Source organism: Centrocercus urophasianus, unplaced genomic scaffold (assembly GCF_019232065.1).
Source record: "Centrocercus urophasianus isolate 14NV4802_14NV808 unplaced genomic scaffold, USGS_Curo_1.0 seq_12, whole genome shotgun sequence".
NCBI lineage: Eukaryota > Metazoa > Chordata > Aves > Galliformes > Phasianidae > Centrocercus > Centrocercus urophasianus.
In genome coordinates, this window is record NW_024884364.1 from 4,650,746 (window position 1) to 4,677,779 (window position 27,034).

At 43.3% G+C, this 27,034-nt stretch overlaps 1 protein-coding gene across 6 annotated transcripts; it reads right to left on the reverse strand.

Moving 5' to 3' along the window:
* Positions 1 to 1,224: 1,224 nt before the first annotated feature.
* On the reverse strand, positions 1,225 to 26,986 carry MAB21L3 (mab-21 like 3). Of its 6 annotated transcripts, XM_042811064.1 has the most exons (11): positions 26,913 to 26,986; positions 21,014 to 21,131; positions 20,228 to 20,380; positions 17,775 to 17,870; positions 17,117 to 17,159; positions 15,368 to 15,476; positions 11,785 to 11,925; positions 7,495 to 7,786; positions 5,051 to 5,232; positions 4,207 to 4,401; positions 1,225 to 2,583 (listed from the first exon to the last, which is right to left on the reverse strand). In XM_042811064.1, the coding sequence occupies exons 6-11, from the start codon at positions 15,413 to 15,415 to the stop codon at positions 2,350 to 2,352; spliced, it is 1,092 nt and encodes a 363-aa protein (XP_042666998.1). In that variant the 5' UTR covers positions 15,416 to 15,476; positions 17,117 to 17,159; positions 17,775 to 17,870; positions 20,228 to 20,380; positions 21,014 to 21,131; positions 26,913 to 26,986; the 3' UTR covers positions 1,225 to 2,349. The 6 variants fall into 6 exon arrangements, with proteins under 6 accessions (XP_042666998.1, XP_042667001.1, XP_042667000.1 ...); XM_042811068.1 differs by lacking the exon at positions 1,225 to 2,583 and having other exon boundaries at positions 3,975 to 4,401; XM_042811067.1 differs by lacking the exons at positions 17,117 to 17,159; positions 17,775 to 17,870; positions 20,228 to 20,380; positions 21,014 to 21,131; positions 26,913 to 26,986 and adding an exon at positions 15,708 to 16,018 and having other exon boundaries at positions 15,368 to 15,470.
* Between the last annotated feature and the right edge of the window lie 48 nt (positions 26,987 to 27,034).

Below are 27,034 nucleotides of genomic sequence, written 5' to 3' on the forward strand. Positions count from 1 at the left end.
ATGCTGGACATGGCTGCATTCACTGGACTTATCCTAAAACAATCCTTCTGCCAGACACTGATTTCTGTAGGTCAACACTTGATCACCTGCAGGTTATCAAATTTTCTAAAAATATACTTAATACCAACACACATACTTGTTCAGGAACCTAAGGAATATTGTCTAAGATCTCAGGATGCATTGTGTCTGTCTACTTTTCCTTTGCAAAATATCTTTACTATTCCTTTGCAAGAAATGAAAAGCTTAGTTGGGAAAACCAGACAAGTGGGAAAACCTGACAAAGCTGTGAGTAGCCAAGAAAGAAGATATTATTCGTCCTCTTTCTTCTCCATCACTCTGCTTCTCCTGTCTTCTAGGTTGTATCCTAGAAGTTGGATGGGTGAGGACATCTTCATTCTCTCCTGAATCCTTCCTGAACCTATAACAAACAAGCCATGAGCCTGGGATCAACACTTCCATATAGCACAGCTCCCAAATGCAAGGTAACTCCTGCAAGAGTTAACTCCTGCATACAAAACCAAGCCAGAAAGCAGAGACTGTGCTGAAGGTGAATGGTAAGACCACAGTTTGACACACGGGGGAGATGCTCTGCCACAGATGGCCATCTTGCAGGCCACTCACTGCACCGGCTCCCTGGGGTTGGGCTGTAAATCTCATCCCTACTACCTCATCTTGAGCAAAGAACATAGTTATTTACTTTCTTTCACAGGTATAAGAAAAAAGTGCACTTTGGTGTAGTTTCAGTGATTTAATAACATTAAAACCAACATTCTTTATGCTCATTGTAGCACTTCACAGAATCACAGAATGGCCAGGGTTGGAAGGGACCTTAAGGATCATGAATCACCAATTGCCCTGCCACAGGCAGTGCCACCAACCTCCCCATTTAATACTAGACCAGGCTGCCCAGGGCCCCATCCAACCTGGCCTTGAACACCTCCAGGGACGGGGCATCCACAACCTCTCTGGGCAGCCTGTTCCAGCACCTCACCACTCTCTCTGTAAAGAACTTCCCCCTGACATCCGACCTAAATCTTCCCTCCCTCAACTGAAAACCATTTCCCCTTGTCCTGCTGTTATCTACCCTTTCAAAGAGTTGATTCCCCTCCTGTTTGTAGGCTCCCTTTAGGTACTGAAAGGCTGCAGCCTTCTTTTCTCCAGGCTGAACAAGCCCAGCTCCCTCAGCCTGTCTTCGCAGGGGAGGTGCTCCAGTCCCCTGATCATCTTTGTGGCTCTCCTCTGGACCTCTCCAACAGCTCTCTGTCTTTCTTGTACTGGGGGCTCCAGATCTGGATGCACATGGGGCCTCCCAAGAGCAGAGTAGAAGGGGACAATCACGTCCCTGTCCTGCTGGCCACCTCTCTTCTGATGGACTTGTTTCTTTTGAAACCCTAAAACTTATTCTCTTTTCTTAATATTAAAAGTGGTGGGAATGTTGAAGCTACAAGCCCTTGAAAAAATATTCTCCTCCTATGCAACACCCCAAAAGACATGGATGCTTAAAACTAGGGAAAGACCCACTCCTCCTCCAGCCTGCTGGGTGGAGCCAGGAGTGCAAACGAAATCTCTTCTGGCCAAGCCCCCCTGTTAGTTTGGCACTAACAGAACTGGCAAACGTGAAGAAAAATATATTTGAAGTAACAGGAAAAAAAATGAAGGTGGAGGAGAAAAAAAACTGAGGAGTCAAGAAAAAAAACATTCTTCCTCCTGCTTCCCTTGAGCAATTCAATACTACTGGCAGGGTTATCTTTGTACAGGAGCAGGACCCCATTTGATTGTAGGAGGAAGCATCACAAACTGTCTCAGAGAAGACTTCCACGTTTTCCATACCTCCAAAATAATGTTCCTCTGCTCTTCTGCAGAGTTGGCCTACAAGGTTGGCAGGGAATGATCTTTAGGGTCCCTTCCAAGCCGTTCTATGATCCTACAAATTAAACTTACTGTCTTTGTGAGAAAGGAGGAGGCAGACACCACCCATGTGCTAGGTTGCACAGCAGGTAGGCAGCAGAGTGAGACTCCTTTGCACCGTTTTTCTACTTATGCACCACAAGACTGGAGGCAGAGAATAAGGCAGTTGCTGCTCTGACAGGCACAGGGTTGAGTTTCATGGGCTGTAGCTTCTAGGCAAGCTGTTGCTGTTGAAAGCAAATTAGATCGGCTGGGCATCAAGCAATGCCTTCCATCAGTTTTCTCCACCCACCACCACAATCTTGACATTTTGTTCATGCCATCAGTGCCAACTGCTTCAGAAAGCCAGCTGCAACACCTACTGGAAGGACAAGAACACCACCGATGAGGAGAAAAAGTGGGAAACTGCTCAAAGTTGAGGTGAGGAAGCTTTCTTCAGCCTTAGTCCAAGCAGAAGACGGGGTTCTCTAGGAAGACAGCGAGCTTGCTGGCCACCACATCCAGGTCACTGGTGTTGGCATATTTGAGCAGATTGGTGTTCTTGACAAAGTAATGCTTGAGGAAGTGCTGGCTCACACACTTGTGCAGTTTCTGCACCAGCCTCAGGAAGGCTTCGTGAAAGCAGCGCCAATCCTTGGTGCGTGGGTATTTTTCGCACGTCCAGAATAGCACTGTCTGCAAGAAGCAGATGGGAAAGAAGAGGTGTTAAAGGTTCTGCTAAGGGCTCACACAGCTTGCTAAGGCAGTTAGAGTGCTGGTAAGTGGCTGACAGCCTTGGAAATTGGAGAGCCTCGCACTGCAGTCTTCCTGCATTAATGATTCTGTAACAGAGGGATCACAACCAGCAGCTTAAGGGAGAGCCCTTTCACCTTCCCTTGGCTGTCCCTTTTCCTTTACCTTGCAAACCTCACTGGACATACCAAGGATCCTGCACAGATGTCCAGAACAGGCAGGGAAGGAGGATTTGCAAAGGCCAGGGACCTCTGCAGAAAATGCCAGGTGTTTTAAGCTGTAGAAAGTGGCCTATTATATAAGTGTAGAAGTGTAGAAGTGCAAGGAGGGAGAGAATAATAATCTTATGAGCATAGCTGTTAGCTTCAACCATACTTGTGCTGAAGATGCACGCAGATTTTCTTTCTGGGTACACTGGGATTCCAAGCAACTCTTGCCTGTCTTCTTCTGACACAAAATACAGCATGTGTTATGACCTCTTCCTCCAAGTTTATTTCATGTGATATCATAGAATGGCTTGGGATGTAAGGGACTTCAAAGACCAACTAGTTCCAGCCCCCTGCTATAGGCAGCGTTGCCAGCCGCTAAATCAAGACCAACCAGGAATCCATGAAGCCTAGCCTTTAATGTCTCTGGGTGCAGCATCCACAGGTTCTCTGGGTAGCCTGTTCCTGTGCCTCACCACCCTCTGAGTGAAGAACTTCTTTCTAACATCTAACCTAAACCTCCTCTCTTTCAGTTTAAATCCATCCCCCTTGTCCTATCACGATCTATCTGCATAAAAAGAGAAATCAATAGATTAAAAAATGAATTCCATATGATTATTGCTCTCATAACATTATTTTCATGTTGCCCATATTACATTTTTACAGGCTTTTCTGTTTGTGAAGAATTTTTTTGGATATACTTACAGTTATTGTACCAAAAAAAGCAGTATTGACCATCTTCATCAACCTGAAAATCATTTCTAAAACAAAAAAGTCACTGATCTTGGGTGCAAGAATTCCACTCTGTTTCTTAGTGTTCTCTTAACTCAAATTTTCTTTTTCAAATTCAGTGCCCCAAAGAGACCTCCAAGAGATGCTGTGATACATGGCTGAACGGCTGATACACGGCCTTCAATTCCTCTGCTTCCTCAAAGTTAAGAATTTCATCAAAATAAGGCATTATTTTCTAGATTGCCTGTTTTCCCCCTCCACTTGGCCTTGCAATAGTTGTAGTGTTGGGGAATTTCTTCTCAGATAGCTTTTCAATTGTGAGCAAATTTTATTCATAACTGCAATAATCACAAAATCTTTTTGATGTTGCCAGGGAACAAAAGACATGGCGAGGAATTCAAGCTGGAGCTTACTAAGAGCTACTCCTTGGAGGTTTGCAGAGCAGTTATCTCCCATCAGCACCACCGCCGCTTCTGCAAGATCTACAGGCAGTTGTTAGAGTGGAGTTTCCAGAAGCAAGAAAAATAGTGCTGTTTTTCCAGTCAGGTCTTTCAGATTTCCTGATTATGAACATCATTCCCCCATAACAGATACTGAGACCGTATCTGGATATCATGGTGATGCCTACCTGAAGATGATAAGCTGTGATGACGGGCTTATTTCCAGCACACCAGACGTCCTCCTTCATCTGCCTCATGACTCTGAAGCATTTCATGCGACAACCACCATCTTCGTCGAGGCCTTCCATGAGTATATGCTCAGCACGGGAGAAGCACAGCTGCCAGTGATAATTGGAGCGGGCCAAGAGGTCAAAACCAAGCGACTATGGGCAAAAGGGAAAGCGTGACACCAGATCAGAGGCAGACTTCTCTGAGCAATGCAGAGGGCTGTTACAGAGAGGCTGTATGTTAGCAGAGGCAGCAAACATGGTTAGTTTTCCCATTGTAACTCCCTGATGGAACAAGCAATTTGCTTTCTTTCCTCATGTGGTGACATCGGTTACTCCTGGGAGATTCAGCTCTAGAGATGCCAGGTACAAACAGTGCTACTAAAGCTGAGGCACAACTCTACAGGCACTTTGCCATAGAACAGCAGGTCCTGAGCAAGTGGGGAGCAAGCAAGACTGGAAGGCAGAACTCGACGTGTGGGATAATGGCAACTAGGACTGGTCTGTTGCCAAAGGAAAATGTTGAGGTAGTACCCCACTTGCAGAAAGGTTGAGACAAAGCTTGAGACAAAGCAAAACAGCAAGAAAAAATGCACTCAGCTAAATAGCCAAAGCTATTTGCAAGAAACCCATGCAACAGATGTTAAATCAGTTTTCCCTCCACAGAATTCACCATCGTTAAGAAAAGAAATTCTCAATAAAATCCAAATAATTTGAAATATTCTCTGCAGCCTTCCAAACCACTATCACATACCTGCAAAGTAAAGTTCTGCACAGACTTTACAGTTGTTTTTGCACTGCTCACCTTGATGCACTGCACTTTTTCCTGAGATGGCCAACGCTTGAGGCAACGAGGCCACCGGGCTTTCTCAGGCCAGCAAGTTGGAATCTCCACTGTAGGAGCCAGCTCCACCTCAACCTGGAATTCTGATGTTTCCACAGCCACTCGAACCACTGAGCTGAAGCTCTCCAACATTGTCACTTTATCTGTGAAGGAACAATGTGAGAGGTGATAAAGGTGAAAAGATCCTCTCCTCAAGCCAAGCAAGGGGCTGTGTTGTGCCCGTATCCAAATTGAGACTTGCAGTTCCATTGCTGTATCAGCACTCTCTTCAATGACATAAGTGGAATACAAGAAAAAGCTTATTTCAATCTGCCCAAAGGAATGAGAGCAGAAGAAAAACTAAACATGGTCAGTGTTGGTCCAACTGTGTTCATGGAGGAAGTTTCCGTCCCCATTTTTCCCTGTCATTCTGGATGGATCACTGTTCCTTCAGTTTTGCTGTTTGAGCCAATGATGTGATAATCCTCTAACCCACTGAAATAAATACAGAGCAGATTACCATAAACAGATTAAGTAATTGTGTGTTAATCCACCTCACGACTGACGCTGGCTAGGGATTCCAATTCCAAAAGGAGTTCATGCAGCAGGCTTGAAGGGATAATGATGAATGTTTAGGATGGTAACTTCTATTTTCACCAAAGAAATATCCACCTAGTCCTAATGGCAATTTAGCATCTCCTCCAGAAAGCACAGTGGAGTCCATCTCCAGTATAACTTTATAAACATCAGTAGATCTGGGTGTTATTTCCCCACTGAGCCAAGCCTGGCACCAAAACAGGAGCTATACTTCTCCCAAGATCTCAGCAGAGAGACCAAGCAGCTGAAAGCCATAGCTTTGTCAACACTTAAATAAATTCACAGCATTTCCACAAGTATCAAGACCATGCTGCCTGTCTTTCCACCAATGGCAAGTGAGGCAACGCAAGAACTCTGTTTTTGCTGGTTCTCAAAGAATTGAAAAAACAGAGAAGCAATGACACTGGAGACGTTTTTATGTAACTTTAGATGTTCCATGGGATTAAGTTCATTCTTCACACATGCATTTAAAAAAAAAAAAAACAAGAGAAAAGAAAAGCATCCTAACTCAGATCATGTCCTCTGTCTCCATTTCCTTCTAGCTGACCTTAAGAAAAATAGAAAGACAATCATCAGCCCAGACATCAGCCACCCCTTGGAAGCACCTATTCTGGCTCAACACCTTGATGAGCTGCAGCTAGACACAGTGGCAGGCTTTCACCTCAGCACGATGACTTCCACATAAGCAAAGCTTCAGATGAAAGCTCTTTCCATATGATCTTTTCCATGAGCCTCAATGGTGACACTTTATCCTTCTTTTCCTTTCAGTAATAACAAACAGTTGCTGGAAGAATGCAATCATCTAGCTGAACCTGACTTTAACATCTTTTCTCCTGTGAGTAAAATTTGGAGTGTCATCAGAGGAGGTGAAATACGTCTATATTTCTAGAATATGGAAGACCCATTTCAGGCTGCTGATGGGTAAAGATGTTCTGCAAATACAATGTGAGAAAAAGCACCGTAGTCTGAACTTGACCATGTCACAGTATCTTATTGTGAAAAGATGAACATAAACCGTTCAGCTTGGATGAAGCCATGTGTTCATTAGCTGCAGTCTATAACATGCCTTTAGGACGCTAAGAATTAAATATGAGGATCACTGTTTAGGCAGCATTTTGCTGCAGATGTCGCAGCTATGAAGGCATGTTGCATGCACCACTGATTGCATTATGTCAGCACTTCCAGTACAAATTGCCACAGGATATACACAGGCACTTTGGAATTGCTTACAGAGGAATCAGCATCACTACTGAAAGCAAGTTTCCATGATATCTACTGAATAGTCTGGGCACTGGGGAACATGGAACACTTGTTCAACAGACTTTTTTTCAAGATCTTCTACATACTGGAAAGACATGGGCACCTAAGTCTTCCCTAGAATATTACCTGCCTTATTCATATTTTCAAACACTTCTCCAGCTTACACATTTTACCCTGTATGCAATTTTTCCTACAGCATCTTTCTGACTAGTCAAGTTATATTGCAGCTGCTGTACCAGAAAAAAAGATTTTTTTTCCCCACATCCCAAACTGCTTTGAAAATCTGGGTTGCATCTTGGTTGAGGGTGATGTTGGTGGAGAACTTACCCAAGTTCCCAAAAGAAGAGCACCATTTTGAAGAACTCAAGGTCTACTTAATTCTGTCTTCAGTGCAGGTCTAGATTTGCACCACTGCAATGGGTTAGAAGCTCCCTGACATTGGGAGGGTTTGTTGTTTTTTAACTTCTAATTATGTGAATGACACAAACACTTTGTGTACATAGTAGTTCCCCCTCTGCTAGCTGCAGAAGACAGCCAGTTCCCCTTATACCCATCCCCACTAAACTCACTGGAGAGGTTACAGGAAACAATTGACTTTTCCACCAGCTCTCGGAAGACGATAAGGACTTTGGCTGGAACCAGGTCACCTTCAATGTTCACATCTGTTTCGTGCCACTGCTGAAGGCTTTTTGAGAACTGTTCCACCTCGAGCCATTGATGCAGCTCCTCAGGATCCCGCACAGAGGAGAGTAGCTTGGCTCCGTGCACAGTGTAATAACGCCAGTGTCGGACCTGGCTTTCCCTGTACCCAGTCAGGCCACGTAGAGGGACAGTGATGAGGAACTGGCTCGGTGCTAAGACCTAGGAGAGTTTAGAGAGATTAGGAATACAGGCAAGGGCAGATCAGTGATCATAAGGGTTAAGGAAGTAACACGTGCAAATGGAGGCTTTGAAGGGAAAGAAAAAATATGGTAAAATAGGAATGATTGAACACATCCAGGACCTGTTCCATACCTGTCTGAGATTTACCTTGGAGGTACACGGAGTGAGAGGAAATTGTCCTTTAGGAGTCTGATGTGACAGACATGGCCCATAGAAGACAAGAGCACACTCTGGCTGGTTTGCCACCACATCTGCCATAGTTTTCCCCACTCCTTGTTATTTCTAGTCTGCAATTGTACGAAATGTAATAACTAAGAGCTTCCAAGGTGCAGCAGAGCAACAGAGAGCTTGTTCTGAGATTCAGCAATGGGAAGCAAAATAGTTCAAGTTCTTAACTCAGAGCCATTACTAGAGATAAGCCTAGAGTTCCACAGTTCCACAGCTATGTCAAAAGTACACTTTCTGGATCTTTTCCAAAACCCACTAATGACATTAGTAGAATAAGTCCACAGCCCATTCATTTTACAAGCATTTCACTCTGCCTGACTAGAATATCTATCCTCCATTGAGGAGACATAGACATCAAGGCAAGTGACATGCCTGAGCCTACACAGGCAGTGGCATTGTCAAAAATAGGTTTTGGGAAGTGCTGTATGAGGCTGCATCTCCCACTGAGCAGAAGCGAGAAGCAGAGTAAGGATGGAAAAATGATCAGTGGATAACACCCAGAAGCAAGCTTGTTTGCGAAACAATTAATCAGCCTCGCTTTGAGGATAACCATTCTCCAACCAGCGCTCAGCTGGCATTTGCAGAGTGAGTAAGGTGACACAGAATTTCAGAAAACCTCATACAGGTTCAGGACACAGCCAGAATTGCCAGGTTTGGAAGTATTTGGCAATCTTGGCTGCAGGTGTTGGTTTCCAAACCCATTCAGACTTTTCCTATGTTGACTCTGAAGCTTTTCAACTTCTGTTGAGTCCAAGCCTTACTTACACTGACATTAAGCAGGTAAAAGAGCTGTGTGAGCAAGATGTGGTGACAGCAGTTGCTGAAAGGCTGGAAGGTGGTTACCTCAAGGTCAATTAAGCACCCTTATCATTCTCCAGAAACAATCCCAAGCATATAGATAGTCTTCAGTGTAACTTAGGATTTAAAATGTTACTGCAGAGGTGCCGAGGCCCGGAGGGCACTGACAAGACCTTAATGGTTCCAAGCAGGCTTTCTGGGGCTCCTACCCACACCTTTGCCCATGGACCTCCATTTCAGCTCAGCTCCAGACATGCTCCTTCCCATAACAAAACCAGCTTGTAAGGGGGTGGCTGTCATGCCCCTCAAAATCAAAAGGGCATGCCAGAAGGGCTGGTAAACAACAGCCCAGATATAGGCAAAAGGAGAAAGGTGTTGGGGTATAATGCAGATCTGGACCCTATGCAAGTGTATGCTGTTTGACAAGGCTCCAACACCACTTTGAGAGGTTATACTCATACCAAATTCAGCTGTGCAGCTAGTGTCCTCAAGGCCTAAACAAACCCCAGGTCTCTCTACCCATGCTCTGTCACACCAGGCTTGCATGCCAGAGCCAGACTTCAGGACCCAAACAAGTCACAGGCCATGATCCAGGAGCGTTTGGTTCTGCAGCATATAACCTGTGGCCAATCCTGTTGCATTAAAAACCTGCCTGCAGCATGTTGATTAATGTAAGTGCAGCCAGGATATCTCAGGCAAGTGGAAGCATTAGGTTAGAAATACAAGCAATAAATAAAGTTTCTTGCAGAAAGACTAAGATAGCTATGGGGGACAAATTAGGAGGATGAATTGTCTGGAGAAGAGGATGGGTGAGGAGGAAGCAGGCACCAGGAGGGTGTTGTACCTGGATGGATGGGTGGAACGGGCGCTTTCCCCGCAGCAGAGCTGACCACTTGGCCAGTAAGCCAGGCTGATCCTGAGAGCAGCAGAGAGGAAAACGAGAATCACACAGATCAGAGAGAAAGCATGTGGCAGGTCATTCATTCACCAAGAAAAGCTGCGAGCGTACTACAAGCCTCTTTGCTAAAGGAAAGAAATCTCCCCTGCCAGCATTACAGAGCTGACCACTTGGCAACGTGGTTGGCCAGTGCTGTACTAGGAATTACTCTGGATGTTAACCTGCTCCTTACATCTTTATCGAAGCCTCCGCAGCCTTTGCACCAGAACTGCACAGATGGCGGCTGCAAAAAAACCACTGGACCACAACTTGGAAGCTGTAAAAAAAGGGAGCTATTTAATTTGGTCTTTCTGAGTTTTATTTCAAGTTCTCTTAAAGATTTTGGCCTTCTGCCCCTGAATTGCAGAAATAAAACAACACTGAGTGTTAAAAACTTTGTTAAATTCCCCACGTAGCCCTGTGTATCTAAAAGGAGGCTTGTATAGTTTCTCAACAAATCTACACTCTGCATCAAGTTAAATCCTTTTAACCAGAAACTGGAAGTTCTGAAAAGTCACCATAAATTTAATTTACAGGAAAAAAAAAAAAAAAAAAGATGCTGCAAAATTAAACACGGAATTGTTAATATACTGACTTTCCCTTGAGACAAATCTCCTCTAGGGTGAGTTATCTCAACAACGATATTAAAGATTCTATTTTTTGTAAGCAGAACAGACCAAGTCAAAAACATTTTCTTATTAACCCATTCTTTGCTGCCCCATGCCTACAGCACAAAGTCAGCCAGCCCTCCAAGTGTGATTGTCATTGACTTATAGCACTGGGTTAAGTAACAAATCTGCCATTTTTTAAGAAAATATGTTTCAGGAATTTCTTATAAGCTGAGGGTGTTCAGACCAGGCTACAGTATGCCATTCTGATTCTACCGATTAGAATAGGTTGCCTTGTTTTTGTTCTGTTTTGTTTTCCAGAACAGCCATTTTACCTTGGCCCTGGTTTTGTCAGTCTTCATAAGCCAAACAGGTTTGTTCCAGTATGAGAGGTGGGTGGCAGACCACAGAACCAAGGAAGGTGTGGATCAGGATGTGGCACTGTGTTGTGGCACTGTGGTCATTCCTACTGGCAAGCACATCTGCCAGTGTAAATCTGAATGTGTTTATCCACAGAGCAACAGCCAATTTTCAGCCTGGATGACCCTATTCTGCCTCCACCCCCATGCCCGTCAAGCAGCTTTATACCCAGAATTCTTCCTTCTCAATCGTAGACAGCTACAAAAGTTGCCTTATGCTTTCACACACTGTGCATTTATCCATAAGTGGCTGCATTTTAGTGTATGGGTTGACATAACTAGAGTATGCAATCTACTTCAGATGAGAAGGATCATTTTCATCTGAAGTTGCCATTGCTATCAGTTATGACTTATACCCTTATAGTCATTACTCCTGTGTTAAATAGTCAAAGGAAACAATCAGTCTCCTGTCACGCCTGGGACAGGACACTGTTGTTTTGGTATCTGATGGTCTAAAATGACTTCTCCCACTAATAAGCATGTTTCTTCCCAGGAAAAAGAAGTTCTAATTCATGACCAAGAAAAAAACAATATATTTTTCTGAAGAAGCTTCTTATGTTCACAGCAGAAGAAAGCATTCTGAAGTTTTTTTTAGTGAGTTGACAGGTTTTTCACCTGTGAAAAATATGAGTCATAGCTCATACAGGCATGGGCATTTTTTCCTTTTAATGTTACTGCAGTACTTTTTTTTTCCTGTCTTTTGGCTTCTGTGTGCAGACTGACAGCTCTGGCAACAGCGTCTCTTTGTAAAAGCAGCAGCTGTGAAAAGAGACTCTGCCTCATTTACCCATCCCTCTCTGATACACCTCCAGTGTTAAGATGCCCACAAGTACGTTCTTATGACTCAGCCAGTCCCCACACTGAAATGTCAGCATATCTTCCGTGGTGTTTTACTTGGAGGTACCTGTCCATACACTTGCAGAATGGAAAATCACTGACTGTTTGCCATACAAACTACAGACACTACACTAGACCTCTTGTCCATACCTTAATATTCTCATTGTGAATGCCAGAGTTGGAGATAGCCTGGAATCGTGTGGCCTTATAGCTGATTTCTGCGGTCAGCTGCTGGATGATTTTCTGCACCTCCTCCACCGTTTTGGAGACCAGATAATGGCGTGGCTCCACCTGTCAGTTGCAAGAAAGACACTTCATATTAGAGATAACTGCAGTCTTTGTCTCCAGTGGTAAGAACAATCCGTTTGGTGAACCCTGAAACATATGTGCCTATGCTGCAATGGGAATAAATCTTGTTCCCTTTAGATTACAGTCAACATACCATGACACGGAGCTCTTTCTGATGAACACTGAAAGGCAAAATTCAAGACTATAAAGGATTACTTGATATTCTTACGCCATAGCAGTGAATGGAAGAGAAGGATTTAATTACATGGATGAATTTGCTAACTATTAACTGCAGCCTTGTTTTTCACCCATTTTGATCCAGGACAGCCAGCTATTCCCCTCGCAGAGCCACTCTCAGAGTCGGATTACTTTTTGCTCCAAGAGCTGGCAAGACTACAAGAATAACAGATAACTCATGCATTAATCAGACTGCAACTGTATGTGGCAACAGTGTAGTACAGTGAAAATATCCATACTATCTTCATATCTTAATACAGGGTCCCTGCTTAGATGTTGACAAGGTATCTTGCCAAAGATGCTCCCGTTGAGGGCTGGGAGTTTGTGTGACCTGGTAGATAGTCCTTCAATTCAAGCAGCATTAGTGCAATTATTTATTAAAAAAATATTTCAGTGGAAGGTCTGAAGCGAAGAATGGAAAACTGCTTGCCTAGGATCAGTTATCCAAGGAAGAGCAATTGGAAAGTTGGAATAAACTCCTTTTCCTTTCTCAGCCAACAAAACTGGTTGTTGGGATTGTTCAGTCTGGAGGAGGCTCAGTGGAGACCTTATTGCTCTCTACAACTGACTGAAAGAAAGTTGTGAAGAGGGGGGTCAGCCCCATATCCCCACGTAACTAGCAATAGAGGGAATGGCCTCAAGTTATGACAGGGGAGACTCAGGTTGCAGGTTAGGAGCAGTTTCTTCTCTGAAAGGTTGATCAGGTGCTGGAATGGACTGCCCAGGGATGTGGTGGAGTCACCTACCCTGGAGATGTTCAAGAAACACTTAGATGTTGTACTAAGGAACATGGTTTAGTAGGGAAATATTGGTGGTAGGAGGATGGTTGGATAAGATGATCTTGGTGGTCTTCTCCAATTTTGGTGATTCTATGATAGGTAACAGTATTTTTACTAAGCCTTTATAGTATTTACAAGAGGGAAACACATCAAGAGAGCAGTATTATATCCCCTTGGCCAGACTCTCATCTACCTTTGGCATCCCGATTTTTTGCTATGGTAATAAAACATAGTCCCTTACGCTTGTATCTAATACAGACGTAATACACGTATCCACCTGTAGCTATAGCTACTTTCTTTCACTAGTCCAGATGAATGCCTTAGTTCTTAGAGCAGTCCAATGAACTTGACTTGCTCAACAAGACACCTAAAGGCTCCTTCAACAAGTAAATGTTATGAGTGACAGTGAAAGTTATCTTCCCCTAAGAGCTTTCAGAGTCTACAAATAAACTGTTTAAAGTGTATCATCACCGTTGGTTGGCTCAAGTTGAGCTCCAGGACTGCCCCTTGTACTCCTTCCTCGTGCTGTGTTCTCTTTGAGTGCTACCTGTCAGAAACACCTCCTTCTCTCTCTGGTATCCTGGAAGAATCCATCCAACCTAGCATGGCCTTATTTAATTGCACCTTCATTGCCTACTTGCTGAACTTCAGCTGTTGCCACAAAGTATTTAGGACAGTACAGACTCTAAAAACTTCAGAGAGGTACCACTAAACAACTCCTTCTGCACGTAGGTCCTCATCACTGAGGCAAGGATGGAAGAACAAATTACATGAGACTTGTATTACCCACAGCTAATTACAAATAACTACCCAGTCTGCTACTGCAAAGTAGAACCTTCCTACAGAAGGGAAGCCATAAATGTCAGAAGACAGAATATAAGCAAGTGAACGCAGTTTCTGAAGGGCCAAGGCATTTATCTAATGTGTTTAGCACCAGCATGAGCACATTGGGAAAGAAGTCAGAGACAGTTCTTCATCAGACAGCCATTTCTACCACCTATTGGTGTTTCCATTAGCAAGTGTTGACTTCAGAAGTTTGCCAGAACAAGGTTGATTAAGGCTTCATTATGGAGGAAAGAAAAAGGACTAAGATTGACTGGAAGTTGTGAAGAATGTTTGAGTTTGCTTTCAATTTCCTAGTCACCTGCACTAAGTACGCACTCGCATATTTCCTTTGCTGGATGAGTGGGTTAAGGAAGAAGTCACTGGTATCAGAGATTCATTGCTGCAGGAAGAAATTAGTAACAGTAAGCCATCAGAGCTGGAAGGCTGCTGGAAAACAAATTTTCAGTTAAAAAGTAAAACATTTGCTTCTATGAGCCTCAGAGCAAGGCTCCACGTCTGTTCTGTACACATGGTGGCTGTACGAGCATCTCCCTTGTGCACGGCTTCCCTCCGTTCCTTCTTTTATAGCTCTCCTTATATAGTTATAGTTCTCCTTATAGTTCTCCTTAGAGAATGGTTCACTGTTATAGCTCACTGAATAGATTCTGATGGAATGCTCTTCCAATGCAAAACACTGAATAGGTGAAAATGGAAGCTCTCAAAGGCATTTGATTACTTGTCACCAAAACATTTCCATAGAAAAAAAACCCAAACATTTGTTACCAGCCCTTTGATGGTATTAGAATATTTCACCCTTTTCTGAAAGTAGGACTTACAGCTTTCCACTTGGAAATCATTTTTCATTTCAGTGTCTTGCATTTTGTAATGGAAAACAGACAATCAGATAGAAGTTAGCTAAGCACCATGATGAAGCACAAGCTTTAAAAAAAACAATATATTACAGCTCATTTAGAATCCCTTTTCATAGAATGTACAGTTTTATTGATTATTTTTATTGTTTTACTTCATTTCATACTGGAGGAAAAATATCACAGTGCAGGAATAACTCTATGAAATTGAAAATGTATCTCCAACCTGCCTGTACTGAGACATGCTATTCAGTTGTGTGAAGTATCCTCAGCTGAGGTGACAGAAAATGGGAGAATTCAAGCTGTTTTCACCTCTCCCCAATTCCTGCATGCATCATTTTAAGAATCAGCCCCTGCTGTTGCGGCTTTGGTCTTGTATCTGTCAATCCAAGACCACTGGACAAGGAAAGAGGTGAGGGCTTCTCCCTAGATTAAGTGCTAGTGATCAGGGCTCATCTCACATCTGGAAATGAGAGCGGGAACAAAAACTCAGGAAATATGAAGATATAGAAGAGAACATGCAACTCAGAAAACAAGGCTACCGGCCAAGATCCCTGATAACATTCTGCAACAGAAACCTAGAAATCTCATTAGAAATACAGTTCTCATAAAACTTCACCCAGTCATGTCTCAAAAAACGAAGACAGAAGGCAAGCAACTAACTGTCAAGTTTGGCACCCTTCTGAATCAACACCTAGTGTGGGAGACAGAAAATCTGGACAGATAAAGCCTTACCTTGCTCTGGATGTAGATTTCTACTTCTTCATCTGTGAATGGTTTCATGGCAAGATGGTCGTCACTGTTCTCTAAAGTGTGAATTCACTCTTCACTTGTTCCCCTGCATCTGGAAACAGGAGGGACACTCAGAGAGAGCAGCTCAGAGCCACCTAATTCCTCTGTGCATGAAGAAATGGAGAGAGAAGCAAGAAAATATGCCTTTTTTTCCCCCCCCTCTGGCCTGAATAGCCCAACTTCTTAGGAAAATTAGCTCCAGTTATTATTTTCTAAACTTGACCATTATTATTTTTGCTATGATTACTCTTAAACGGTACGTCTTGCATGCAGGCACACCCACAAATGTCCCAGTTACTGCTTTGTCTCGGCAGATCCTTTCAGGTTGCACTCCAGACTGAGTAGGTTCATGCACAGCATTATCATTCTGTGCACCACAAGTACTTCCCTGCCTCTCTAGCCCTTCATTAAACCATTTGTCAAACACTGCCAGTTATCCTTTGTTGACTTCAGTCCACACATTTTCCATCGGAAACGGTGTGGGTATTTTTACACTCTGATCATTCATTTGGGTTACAGGCTTCAATCTCGGTTCCTCTCTCCTTATATCTCCTGTCTCTCTCCAGCTGTATTGACAGTAAATATCCTGCTGCCCGTCCCCTCCTGGTTGCTTGCTTTGCTTTCTTTACAGTAAACAGGCAGAACACTCTCTCCCACTTTCTGACAGCAGCTCAGCTAACAACCCTGCATGGATAAATCAGTGAGAAAAACAATTGATCGGGATTTATTGATCCAGTGAGGGTTGCTGGCTTTTAAAAAAAAGGGTTACATCAGCACATGGAAAGGAATGATAGAGTATATGGATGAGATCCAATGCTGCTTCCTTCCTAGGGAAGGCACGCTCTACTTTATTTCCCCTGCAAATTGAACTTTGACATCCCTTGACTGACTTTATCATCACAGCAGCTAGCAAATAGCAGCACATCCATAGGCACTGGGTGCTATCTCAGAATCCCAGAGCAGGCTCTTTCGTTGCTGTGTATCTTTTGTGATCATCATTTCTTATTAAGAGCTGAACGCTAAGTACGTTAATGGAGAACCAATACCTGAGGACATCCAATCTCCCAGAATTTACAAATCAAACTTCTCTCCGTGCCTCCCCGGCACCAAAGCTGCCTTTTTCTTTTTGCCAAGAGACTTGGGGAATATTCAAAAAGACATATAGAATCACAAGAAGGCTTGGGTTGGAAAGGACCCCAAAAATTAACAAGCTCCAACCCCCTTGTCACAGGGCAGGAGCACCAGCCTCCAGATCTGGTACTAGGCCAGGTTGCCCAGGGCTCCCAAACCTGCCTCCTTGGGAGATGGAGCCCTCTATTTTCAGGAATCCTACCTCATCATTTCTAGCTTCAAGACTTACTGGATGTCTTCCACCTGAGGGGCCAGTGGTGTGAGAGCCCTGCTAGGAAGATCAGATAGAAGACAGGATCCAAAACAAGTAGGCTGCAAAGGGCTTGTAGGGCTGTATTAGACGGAGTTAGTTCAAACAGCATGCAAAGGAGGAAAATGAGCTTTACAAATGGTCAGATTTGGCTAAAAATATGTCTCTAATACCTTAACTCCCTCGTGCCCCCTCAGGTGCTGTATGCACAAAGATAACTTCCATAGCAACCTCAGTACCATACATTACTTCAATATCCAGAACATCAGGTATGTATTAGGAAGCAAGGAGCCAGTCTCACTCTCTTGTACCTATTAGGTCTCTCCTTGTGACAGCTCTCTGGAGTCACAGGTGCTGGCAGATACACAAAAAGCACGGGTTTGGTCATTTTTCTTGTACACAATAAAACACTTCAAGTTTATCATCACTTTCCATTGTAAGCACTTCTCCAAGAGGATCTAGACATCCCCAGCCCCCTCTCCCTATAGAGAAGAATATGGCATGAGGATGTCCCTCAGGAGGTCTTCACTTATACATAGCTAGCTGACCACTGACAGTCCCCCAGTTTCTGCTTGATGAGCATCCATTGGTTTATCCAGCTGTTCACATGCATTTCTGATCCAGGCTTCAATATCTTCAGTTGTAGTTCCCTGCTGATCTATGTAAATTATTTTGAATTTATTCAGCTGTATTACACACTCCCCCTTTGTTTTATTTCAGTGCCCATGTAGCACCTTCTAACAGCATTCACTGTGGCCAGTTTCCTCCGTACCTCTTTTGTTTTGTACCTGTACCCTCAGTTGCTTATTGATATGCTTCTAAGAGTATTTGAGGATTTCCTAAGATCTCCAACTATATTGATCCTATGATATCAATCAATTATCTCTGTTTGGGCCTTTGGCAACATTCAGAACTGGATATGATTGTGGTTCCGGGAAGCCCACACAATAGTATTTGGTGAATATATACCTTGAGTTGTATTGGATTGATTCTTGTATCTTCTGAAGCTGACAATTACAGACGATTTCTATGCTTGTCTGGCTTTCCTTCCTTCACTCTTTAATTCTATGAAGATGACAAATATATTTCAAACATGCAGTCAAAAAGCATTTGAACCATGAAGTGCACAACAACAAAAAAATCACGAGCATTGTGTAAATAAGAACAGTAGTATTAGCTGTACAAGAAAGTCCAATATTGTGGTATTTTCTGTTTTGAAGCTATCTGGAACAGCTACTCATATGGAACAGTAGGCACGCATTAGAAAGCCTCTACTAAATCACACAAATGAGTTAGCCCAGTGTACTGCTTGTGACTCACAGATGATCTGCAGTGGTAACAAATAAGCCCCATTGAAGATGATGCTGCCTTTCAGATGAAATACACCGCTTAATTTGCAGTTGCTAATGATGACCCATCACTTCTTGCTCTAATTACCAGAGGCATTAAGTCTGCTGCCAAAGTATGTACTTGGGTCAGGAGAGGCTACCAAAACAAATCATCTCTGTAGATTTAATAATCTCTGACAGTCCTCTTGCCTTCTTAAACTGTTGCCCTGTTTCTCCCCATTAGTGGACTAAGTGACTGTACAAAATGATAACTGTAGCTTGAATCCCCTATATTTATGCTGTAACAGTCTTTAGCAGCAATGGCTCAGTATTACTGTCTCCATTCAGAGGATACTAGCATAACATAACCAGACTTTTTAGGGGCACAAGATCTGTGTGTTGATTTGTTTGGTTTTCTTTGTTGTTGTTTTTTTTTTTTTTTTTTTCTCCACTTTGTCTTTCAACAGAGAGATATGAACAAAAGGGAGGCTTCAATGACAAAAGCCTGGGATGGGTTACAGGGAAAAGAAAGTGTTGCTAATTCACTCTGACAGCATCAGAATCATGCATGGATGCCAAATTGAAATGCTTCTCTGCTCATTCCCATTTGAATGATCAGATCAATACTTGGCAAGCTCCAAATGCTCCTACTGCTTGGTCTCACTGCCATGCATTCTTACATCAGTCCTGGACCTGTACTACATGCACATGAAGCAAGCTAAAGGCTATATCCTTTCTACTCTAAGCACAGCACTGGATCGGGTGTAGCTTGATGTCTTTTCTCCACTTGTGACCAGACTGGACATGTCAGAAAAAGGCAACTAGACTTTGCCAGAAAATAGTTCCCTCACCTGGGAAATCTTGAAATTCAAACCAATTTGCAACCTGAATCTTTTCAGGCTTCGCAGTAATATTTCTAAAGAAAGTGATCATCACAGGAGAACCAGTTGAGGATGCAGAAAATGCTGAAAATTACTGAGATTGTGAAGCAGTTGCCCTCCACTGACCACCCCCACCCAGCAAATTCATGCAAATGCAGTCTGTTTTGCAGCTGTTAAGCAGCAAGTCACAGGGTAACGAACACAGAACGTACAGCTTGATTTCTAGTGTTGCTGAGATTACTGGCACCCGGTGCAGTGAGTTGTGTAGAGAGCCTGGAAATCTCCAAGTTCATAAAGGTCAGCTCAAGGGGCAGCGTGGGAGACGGGCTGCACCAGCTCTGAGGTTCCCAGGACAGTTCTGACTGAGACACAGGCAAGAAAAGGCACCGTTTGACTTCTTAGTCCATGCATTGCCCTCTAGAAATTCATTGAAGGAGTCAAATTTGGTGCACTGAGATTTAAACAAAATATGTCAGCAGACCATTTCCAAGCGTCTGTAAAGGATATTTTTCCTCCATGACTGTTTTATCCACCACTAAACTACAGGGACTGATCTCATTTCAATCGGCAGGTCCCACCATCCTGAGAAGCTACTTGCAGCCAACATTCATACAGACAGGGGCCTTCCAGCACTTTTATTTATATGCCTTAGTGAATGGCCTGAATGCCAGGAAGAAAATATAAAACACTGAGGAACTCTCACTGATTTAAACACATGGTTGGAAGAGCTGCATCTGGAGGAAACGCGATGTTTGGCAGAGCACAGTGTGACTGGAAAAGCATTTAGCACTAGAAGTCACGGCAGGTGAGAAAAAGCTGCTGCACATTTGGGCTCAGCATGGGTTTGCTCAGCTCCTGGTAGACTGATTACTTTCAACTGTCAGGAAAAATACTTTAAATATAGAGGCACAGTAACTCCGGGACCAAGACCACAGCCAACCTTTAAAAGAGCCAGAAGTAGAAGCATGCTTACTGCAATGGCTGGTCTATGTGGGGCAGAATCAGATTGTGCCACAGCACTTCTAGGAGCTGATAAATTTCTGTGGCTGCCTTCCAGAGCACAAATAACGTCCACTTTTCTTATTTTTTACACTTTGCTTTTGTGTCCAAATTGACCTGATTCCTAACTTATTGCTTGAGTCTATGGTAGTTTGAAGCAAATTGAATAAATCACTAGTGCTAAGTAAGAGTAGTCACTGCAATGCAAACTTACTTGGAAATGAGGGAGTCGAGCTGGCATTCCTGCTTATGTGCTTCATCCAGAAACTGACTGTTCAGAAAACGTGCTCGCTGGAGCCAGTACTAGAAACTAGGCTTCATATCTCACAGGAAGTGACAGCTCCGCAGCCATTAGGTCTATTGCTTTCTGTAGGTGAAAATGTAATCATTTTAGAACAAAGAAGCAAGTGGGTGAGAAGGGTCCCAGTCTGAGAGCTGGATCCTTGGGAGCTACTTAGAATAGAATTATAGAATCATTAAGGTTGGAAACACCTCTAAGATCATCTAGTCCAACCATCAACCCATCCTCACCACGCCAATTTAGCTGCATCCCTGAGTGCTGCATCTTCATGTTTCTTGAACACCCCCAAGGGACAGTGACTACATCACCTCCCTGAGCAGCTGTGCCACTGCCTCACCACTCTGCCTGAGAAGACATTTTTTCTACCATCCAACCTGAACATCCCCTGGCACAGCTTGAGGCCATTCCCTCTTGTCCTTTTGCTGTTACCTGGGAGAAGAGGCTGAACTCCACCTCACTACAACCTCCTTTCAGGGAGTTACAGAGAGTGATCAGGTCTCCCCTGAGCCTCCTCTTCTCCAGACTGAACAATCTCAGTTCCCTCAGGTGCTCCCTGTAACACTCACACTCCAGACCATTCACAGCTTTGTTGCCCTTCTTTTGGATATTTCTGGGAGCTAGGAGATACAGTTGTATGGGAGGGAGAAACTCACATGGAAAATAAAGCAAGAGTAAAGGGGGCTGGACTTCAACACTCACCGTTAAACTGAAGGACATCAGATCATCTGTGGTTTTGTGCAGTCTTTATTGGCAGTATAATCTACAGTGAAAGACGCTGTTTGATCACACTTCTCCGCTTGTGTCACACCATGTACAGCTAATGAATACCAAACATAAAACCAATAAGCATCCCCCAGGATATGTTAACTTGACTGCTGTGCTGTATTCTGAGGGAGATTTTGTCAGTATACCTTTAGGAATGACCAGAAACAAGCACAGACAACTTGCATGTTTTGGATGGGATGAAGGAAGAGAAGGGGAGGATCAGTAAGAGACTATAGCATGAGGTCCTTGAAGAAAACAGCTGCAGAGAGAACAATAAAACAGACAAGAGAGCACCATCAGAAGGGCAAAAAGAAATCCACTTTATTAGAAGGATACTACATGTATCACAAAGCAGGTCAAGAGATCCAGCAGACAAGCTGCAGTGAGAACTCGCCCTTGTCTGAAAGAGTATCTCAGCAGAGGTTTCAGTTGGGTCTGCTCAGAGAACTTCTAGACAAGGGAGATCATGACCTGCATTGCTACATGCTCCAGCTCCAGTTACTGGAGTTACAGCTAACAGCCTCCAGCCTAAGCTGTGTCTGGTGAATAGACATTATTCTTGTAGTTGGCAACTTCTAAAAATGTGTCATCAGGAGCTGGCAGCAAAAGGAGGAATGCGATTGCATTTTCTAAGCAAACTTCCTCCTCTACCTGAGACCATAAAGCTATACAGCTTCAAGCGAATCCCTACTGTCAGCTGCCCAGCCCTTTCCACTTTATTGGCTGCTTTGTGCAGTCAAAGCCAAACCGCCCAAGGGAAAGGGGTCAATCATTTGTGCTGCATCTGTTCCAGGCTGTGGCAGGGCACAGGGTAGATGTTTAGGGCTGGAACTAGTTAAATGCAAATTCAGAGCGTGGAAAGCAGGACTAGGGGAGGAGAAACTATGCTGGAATAAAAGCACTGGGAATGTGCAGAGGAAGCTGCTTGACTAGTTAGACCCAGGAGCAAGTGTATCTCTGCTCCTCGGGCTTTTCCTGGAGGGAAGAGAAGATATTGCACACACATGTGTGTGGGAAGGTGAAGTTTAGGAAGGAAAACAAGATAAATAAAGCTATCAGTTGTCTGGGAAGGCAGGGAAGGGCTGCTTCTTCACCATGCTGAGTTTGGGTCAGAAGGGAAGAGGAAGCAGAGAAGCGTTTATGGAAGCACCATTCCATCTCTGATAGCAGGACCTGGACAAGAGAGATCTCGTTCTAAAAGGTTCAGAGAATGTCTACTGCTTTCACCACTCTATCAAACAACACCAAATGCCATCAGCTGTAATCCAAAGTTTGAGGATGTAAGAGACCCTCAGTTCAACCCTCAGAAAAGGCCACAGTGCAAATACTTGATCCTACTCTTGTGCATATTTTTTCTAAAAGCCACATTATCCCAATGGTTTACCCTTCTATATGTTACGCAAGGATTAGAGTATTCAAATTTCAAGTCCTAGGAATTCTCAATTCCTCTGTAACATCCTTATGCCAATTTCAGTAGGGGTGCCCCAAATCCCTCCTGATTAAGGATCATTAGTAAATACTGATTGAACATAAGCCATGGTCCATCCAGAGAGACCTACACAGGCTCAATCAGTGGGCCCAGCTGAACCCCAAGAGGTTCAACAAATCCAAGTGCAAGGTCTTGCACCTGGAGTATTGCATCCAGATGTGGAGTCCTCAGCACAAGAGAGACACAGACCTGTTGGAGTACGTCCAGAGGAAGGTCACAAAAATGATTCAAGGGATGGGACACCACTCCTATGAGGACAAGCTGAGAGAGCTGGGTCTGTTCAGCCTGGAGAAGAGAAGGCTCTAGGGAAACCTGAGAGCAGCCTTTCAGTACCTAAAGGAGGCTATAAGAAAGAAGAGGATGGAGTCTTTAGCAGGCTCTTTGATGATAGAACAAGGGGAAATGCTTTCAACAGATGAGATTTAGACTGGAAGAAGTGTTTTACAATAACAGTAGTAAAGCACTAGAATAGGTTGCCCAGAGAGGTGGTGAATGCCCCATGGTTACAGACATTGGGCTAAATGGAGCTCTTAGCAACCTGGCCTAGTTGTAGATGTCCCTGTTCATTACAGTAAAATTGGATGAGGTGACCATTAAAGGTCCCTTTCAACTCAAACGATTCTATGTTCCAGGATAAGTACATTAGCTCAAATTTTAGATGGGACTGGGGGCAGAGAGTTGAAGAAAGCAGCAAATTTGGTCAGAAAACTGACTTACCCAAAGCTGGTATTTCAGCTGCAGTGCTCGAAAGCTCTGTTCTATTCACCACACTGGTAATGCGTGCTGGCAGGACTTGCAGAAAGTTCTGAGTGCTTTTCTCCACTTCCTTTAACAAGCTATTCATCAAACATTTCAAAGTGAATACCAGGTAGACCGGAAAGAGTATTTGACACAAACAGAACAAGGCCTGGGTAAGTGCACACATGACTGCAGCTATTGAAGAACGAACAAACAAAAGGTACCCACCACAAATATATCCATGGGCCAGGACATTTGACAAGTGGTGAGGTGCCTTGATACAAGTTCAGAATTGGAGGAAAAGCCGAGTACGTGAAATACAAGGAGACAGATTAACTATAATAGGAAAATAAAGATGACTGCAGAGCAGAAACCAGCACGGTGAAAAGTACACCTAGAGCTGCATGCTCAGGCTGGCAGGGCAGGTCTTCATGAAGGACAATTCAGGCATGCAGAAGAAACAAGCCCATTGCCTTTTTGTCACACAAGAGAGCACTGTGCTGGCCCTGACTTGGCTCCCCAGCATAACTGGAGGCAGAATACTTACTTTCTCTAACAGCTTCTACTTTTACTTGAGCTCAGAGTTGAGAACATCAAGATTATAGTTAGGGAAGAGGGACTAACTATCAGCTGTGCTACGATCTGTGCAGAAGGAGAACCTACTATCTGGTACACCCACCAAGCAAAACTGAGGTAAAGGAGTCCTACCAAACCAAAGTGCTACTAAAAGCATTATGAGGTGACAAATTCTCACAGGAGATCATGGAAGAAGTAGTGCTTGGTCAAGAAGCATTGCCCTAAGCTGAACAACTTCCTTTATCAGTAGTTTTGTGCAAGCAAGAACACCTATACACTTCTTATGTTTGTTCCTCTTCTTATGTTAGGTAAACCCACAGGATAGCTCCATCACGACATAACAAAGATGTCATTTTGCACTGTCACAGCTAAAAGATAACTTAAGGATCATGAGTCAGGCTATGCTGATACTGCAGGATGCTGACTCTAGGAGCTACTTAAGAACACTCTTAAATAACAAAAATAAACATTAGGACAGCGAGCACTGGAATCTGGTCTATGGCTCAATCCATAGCTGAACCAAAATAAAGCTGAACTAGATTTTAAATGGTTTCTAAACTTGCAAACTTCCAAGAAAACCCATCTGCATGGATCAGTCAGCCTTCCCTGTGACAAGCCCTCATGACATTCCTCATTGCAGCTTTGCCAAGTCTCTGCATGGATTATACAAAGTGCATAGAAATGAACAAAATTGCCCACTTACAGCTGTAGAACAGATTGCAGGATTGCCATATCCTAGCTACCTCTTAACAAACTAAAATCAAACGGAAGGCTGAGATTTTTTTCTGGTGCACATTACATCCTCCATACCCAAAATGAGGCAAATCTTATCAGTGAAATCTTTGTCTTCTTTATTAGAAAAAAAAAAAAAAAAAAGTAATGGCAAGAATAAGTCATGTGTGAACCACTTTTTCAAGTTTGATATTGCATTCTATGCTGTTAGCAAGTTTGATAAATAAGTTGAGATTTCCCCCTCCTCCCTGGAGCAAGGATTGTTCATTGAAAATGCTCTTGAGTAACAGAGCAGAATTAGAGACTTATTCATCAAGACAGATAATTCGGCCACAAACGTTCATCCTGTCTCTTGTCCTACGTAGCGACAAGATGCAAGATGACAATGCTGGAAAAGGCAGAGCTCAGTTTTTCACACAAGTGTGATACTAGGAAATAACTCATCAATTCAGCAGAAGTTTACTGTGGTTAACGCCTCACTTAAACATGAACCTGGTGCTTCGAAGGACTGAGTGTTTTGCCTGATAGCTGCTTGGTAGCTGGTAGGCAAAGCTTACTTCTGCCACCACAATTTACACTGGCTCTCATTGCTAAGGACACACATCAAAACGTCCCTCCTTTCAAAAGAGTGCACTTTAATTCCACCCCTCCCACTTGATGACATTCAGAGATGTCGTCCCCTCGCAACTGTGAAAATTTATGGACAGCAAAAGTGTTGCAACAAGGCAAAGGCCATTTAGGTTAGCCAAAAAACCAAAACAGCCATGTGAACCACAATCCCTCTCATACGTAATTTGCATCCTCTTCCTGGTCTCACCCTGTTTTTCCTTATCTTGATTCAACAAAAAAACACAATACATCTGCTGGGTAGTCAAACAGGCTCCAGTTAGAGCAAGAAATGGCCAGTTCCCATACAATGGGCAGGAGAGCAAAGCTGCATTTAGTGGCACTCCAACTTAACACAGTGTGGCTAGGTACATCAGCGTGATCTGCCCTGCCCAAGGGCTGGTGTGAAAGTAAATAATACCAACAGCTGCTCACACAAGCACTCCATAGATGACAACTGACCAAATTCTTCAGGCCACTGGCTCCCTGCTTATGTAGTTGAAACAAATCTGAGAGGGAACTACAAATTCAAAAGGCTATGGAAAGAAATGAGCAGAGCATGCAACTAGATACCTCTGAAAACCAGGGTTTTCAATTGATTCCATGGTAAAACAGCAGCAAAAGTAAAAACAGAACTAAAATCCTATGCATCTCAAGTACCAGAAGGAAAGAGTAAAGTTCACAAGAATTGGGAATATCGAGAACAAAATATAGCCTGCCTGGAAGCTTTAGACTGATGAGTACACAATACAGCATGCAGTGTTTTTGTATACTGTTGCATGCTTCCTGGATTGTTATTAGTCATTCTGGAAAGGCTGCTGATGACAGCATTTGAAGTTCAAAAGTCTTGCATTTGTTTAATGCTTCAGGGACTTCTAAATTGTGTGTGGTCTATGTTTCTGTTTTTACAGTAAGGAATACAAGAGCAAAGAATACTTTTGCAGTGGCCTGTGCCCTCAAGAGTGACCAGGGAATCTGGTTGGATCGTTGTTCTTAGTTCCACTTTGAGGAAGAGTAAAATGTAACATAACAGAAGATCTGGTATGTTATCTATCATGCAAGACCATTTGTTTTCTTTAGCATATATACCTTAAAGTACTGACATATATGAAGTGCTCTGGCATCTGCTCAAGCCGTTAGATATTTAAGGAGAATGTTTAAATTCACAAGGAATATACAAATATATGAAAGCTCTGTTAACCGGCTCTTTAAAACAGAGCACTGCTCCCATTTATTCGGATTCAGAGAATAACTATCACTGGATACAGGAGAGAAAGGTAGTTAGGCTATTTATCACCTCTCTTTCAGGTAATGAAAACAAACATTCAGATTCTGCTATTCCTTGCCAAAGCGTTTAAGCAGAACCCCCGAAGATAAAGTCTACAGTTCTGTGTGTTTGCACAGCACTTTGAAGAAAGAGGTGTAAATGCCAATCAGTGTTTTTGTCTATTCTACCAACACAAGTGTTAGTAGCAACAACAACAGATACTTCGTTATGCTAAAGCCCCAAAGTGTTTCCAGTCTTTCAACATCAATCAGCACCAACTGAAGCCGGTAGTAAATTGATTCTCACATTCCACTGCTGCCCGTTTTTGTTAGAAATGATTTGTGATAGATATGGTGGAATATATTGATTAGTACTGACAGTCCCAGTTTCCCAGGCGCTTTGTAGCACTGCCATTCCAAACTGACCTGCTTTCCACCTTGTCAATTTTCTTCTGCGGCATCCGTTATAAATGCCCGTTCTATTATGAGATAGCTTCAGTGCCCTCCAGAAAACAAAAGGGTCAGGCAAATAAAATCAGTACAATAAA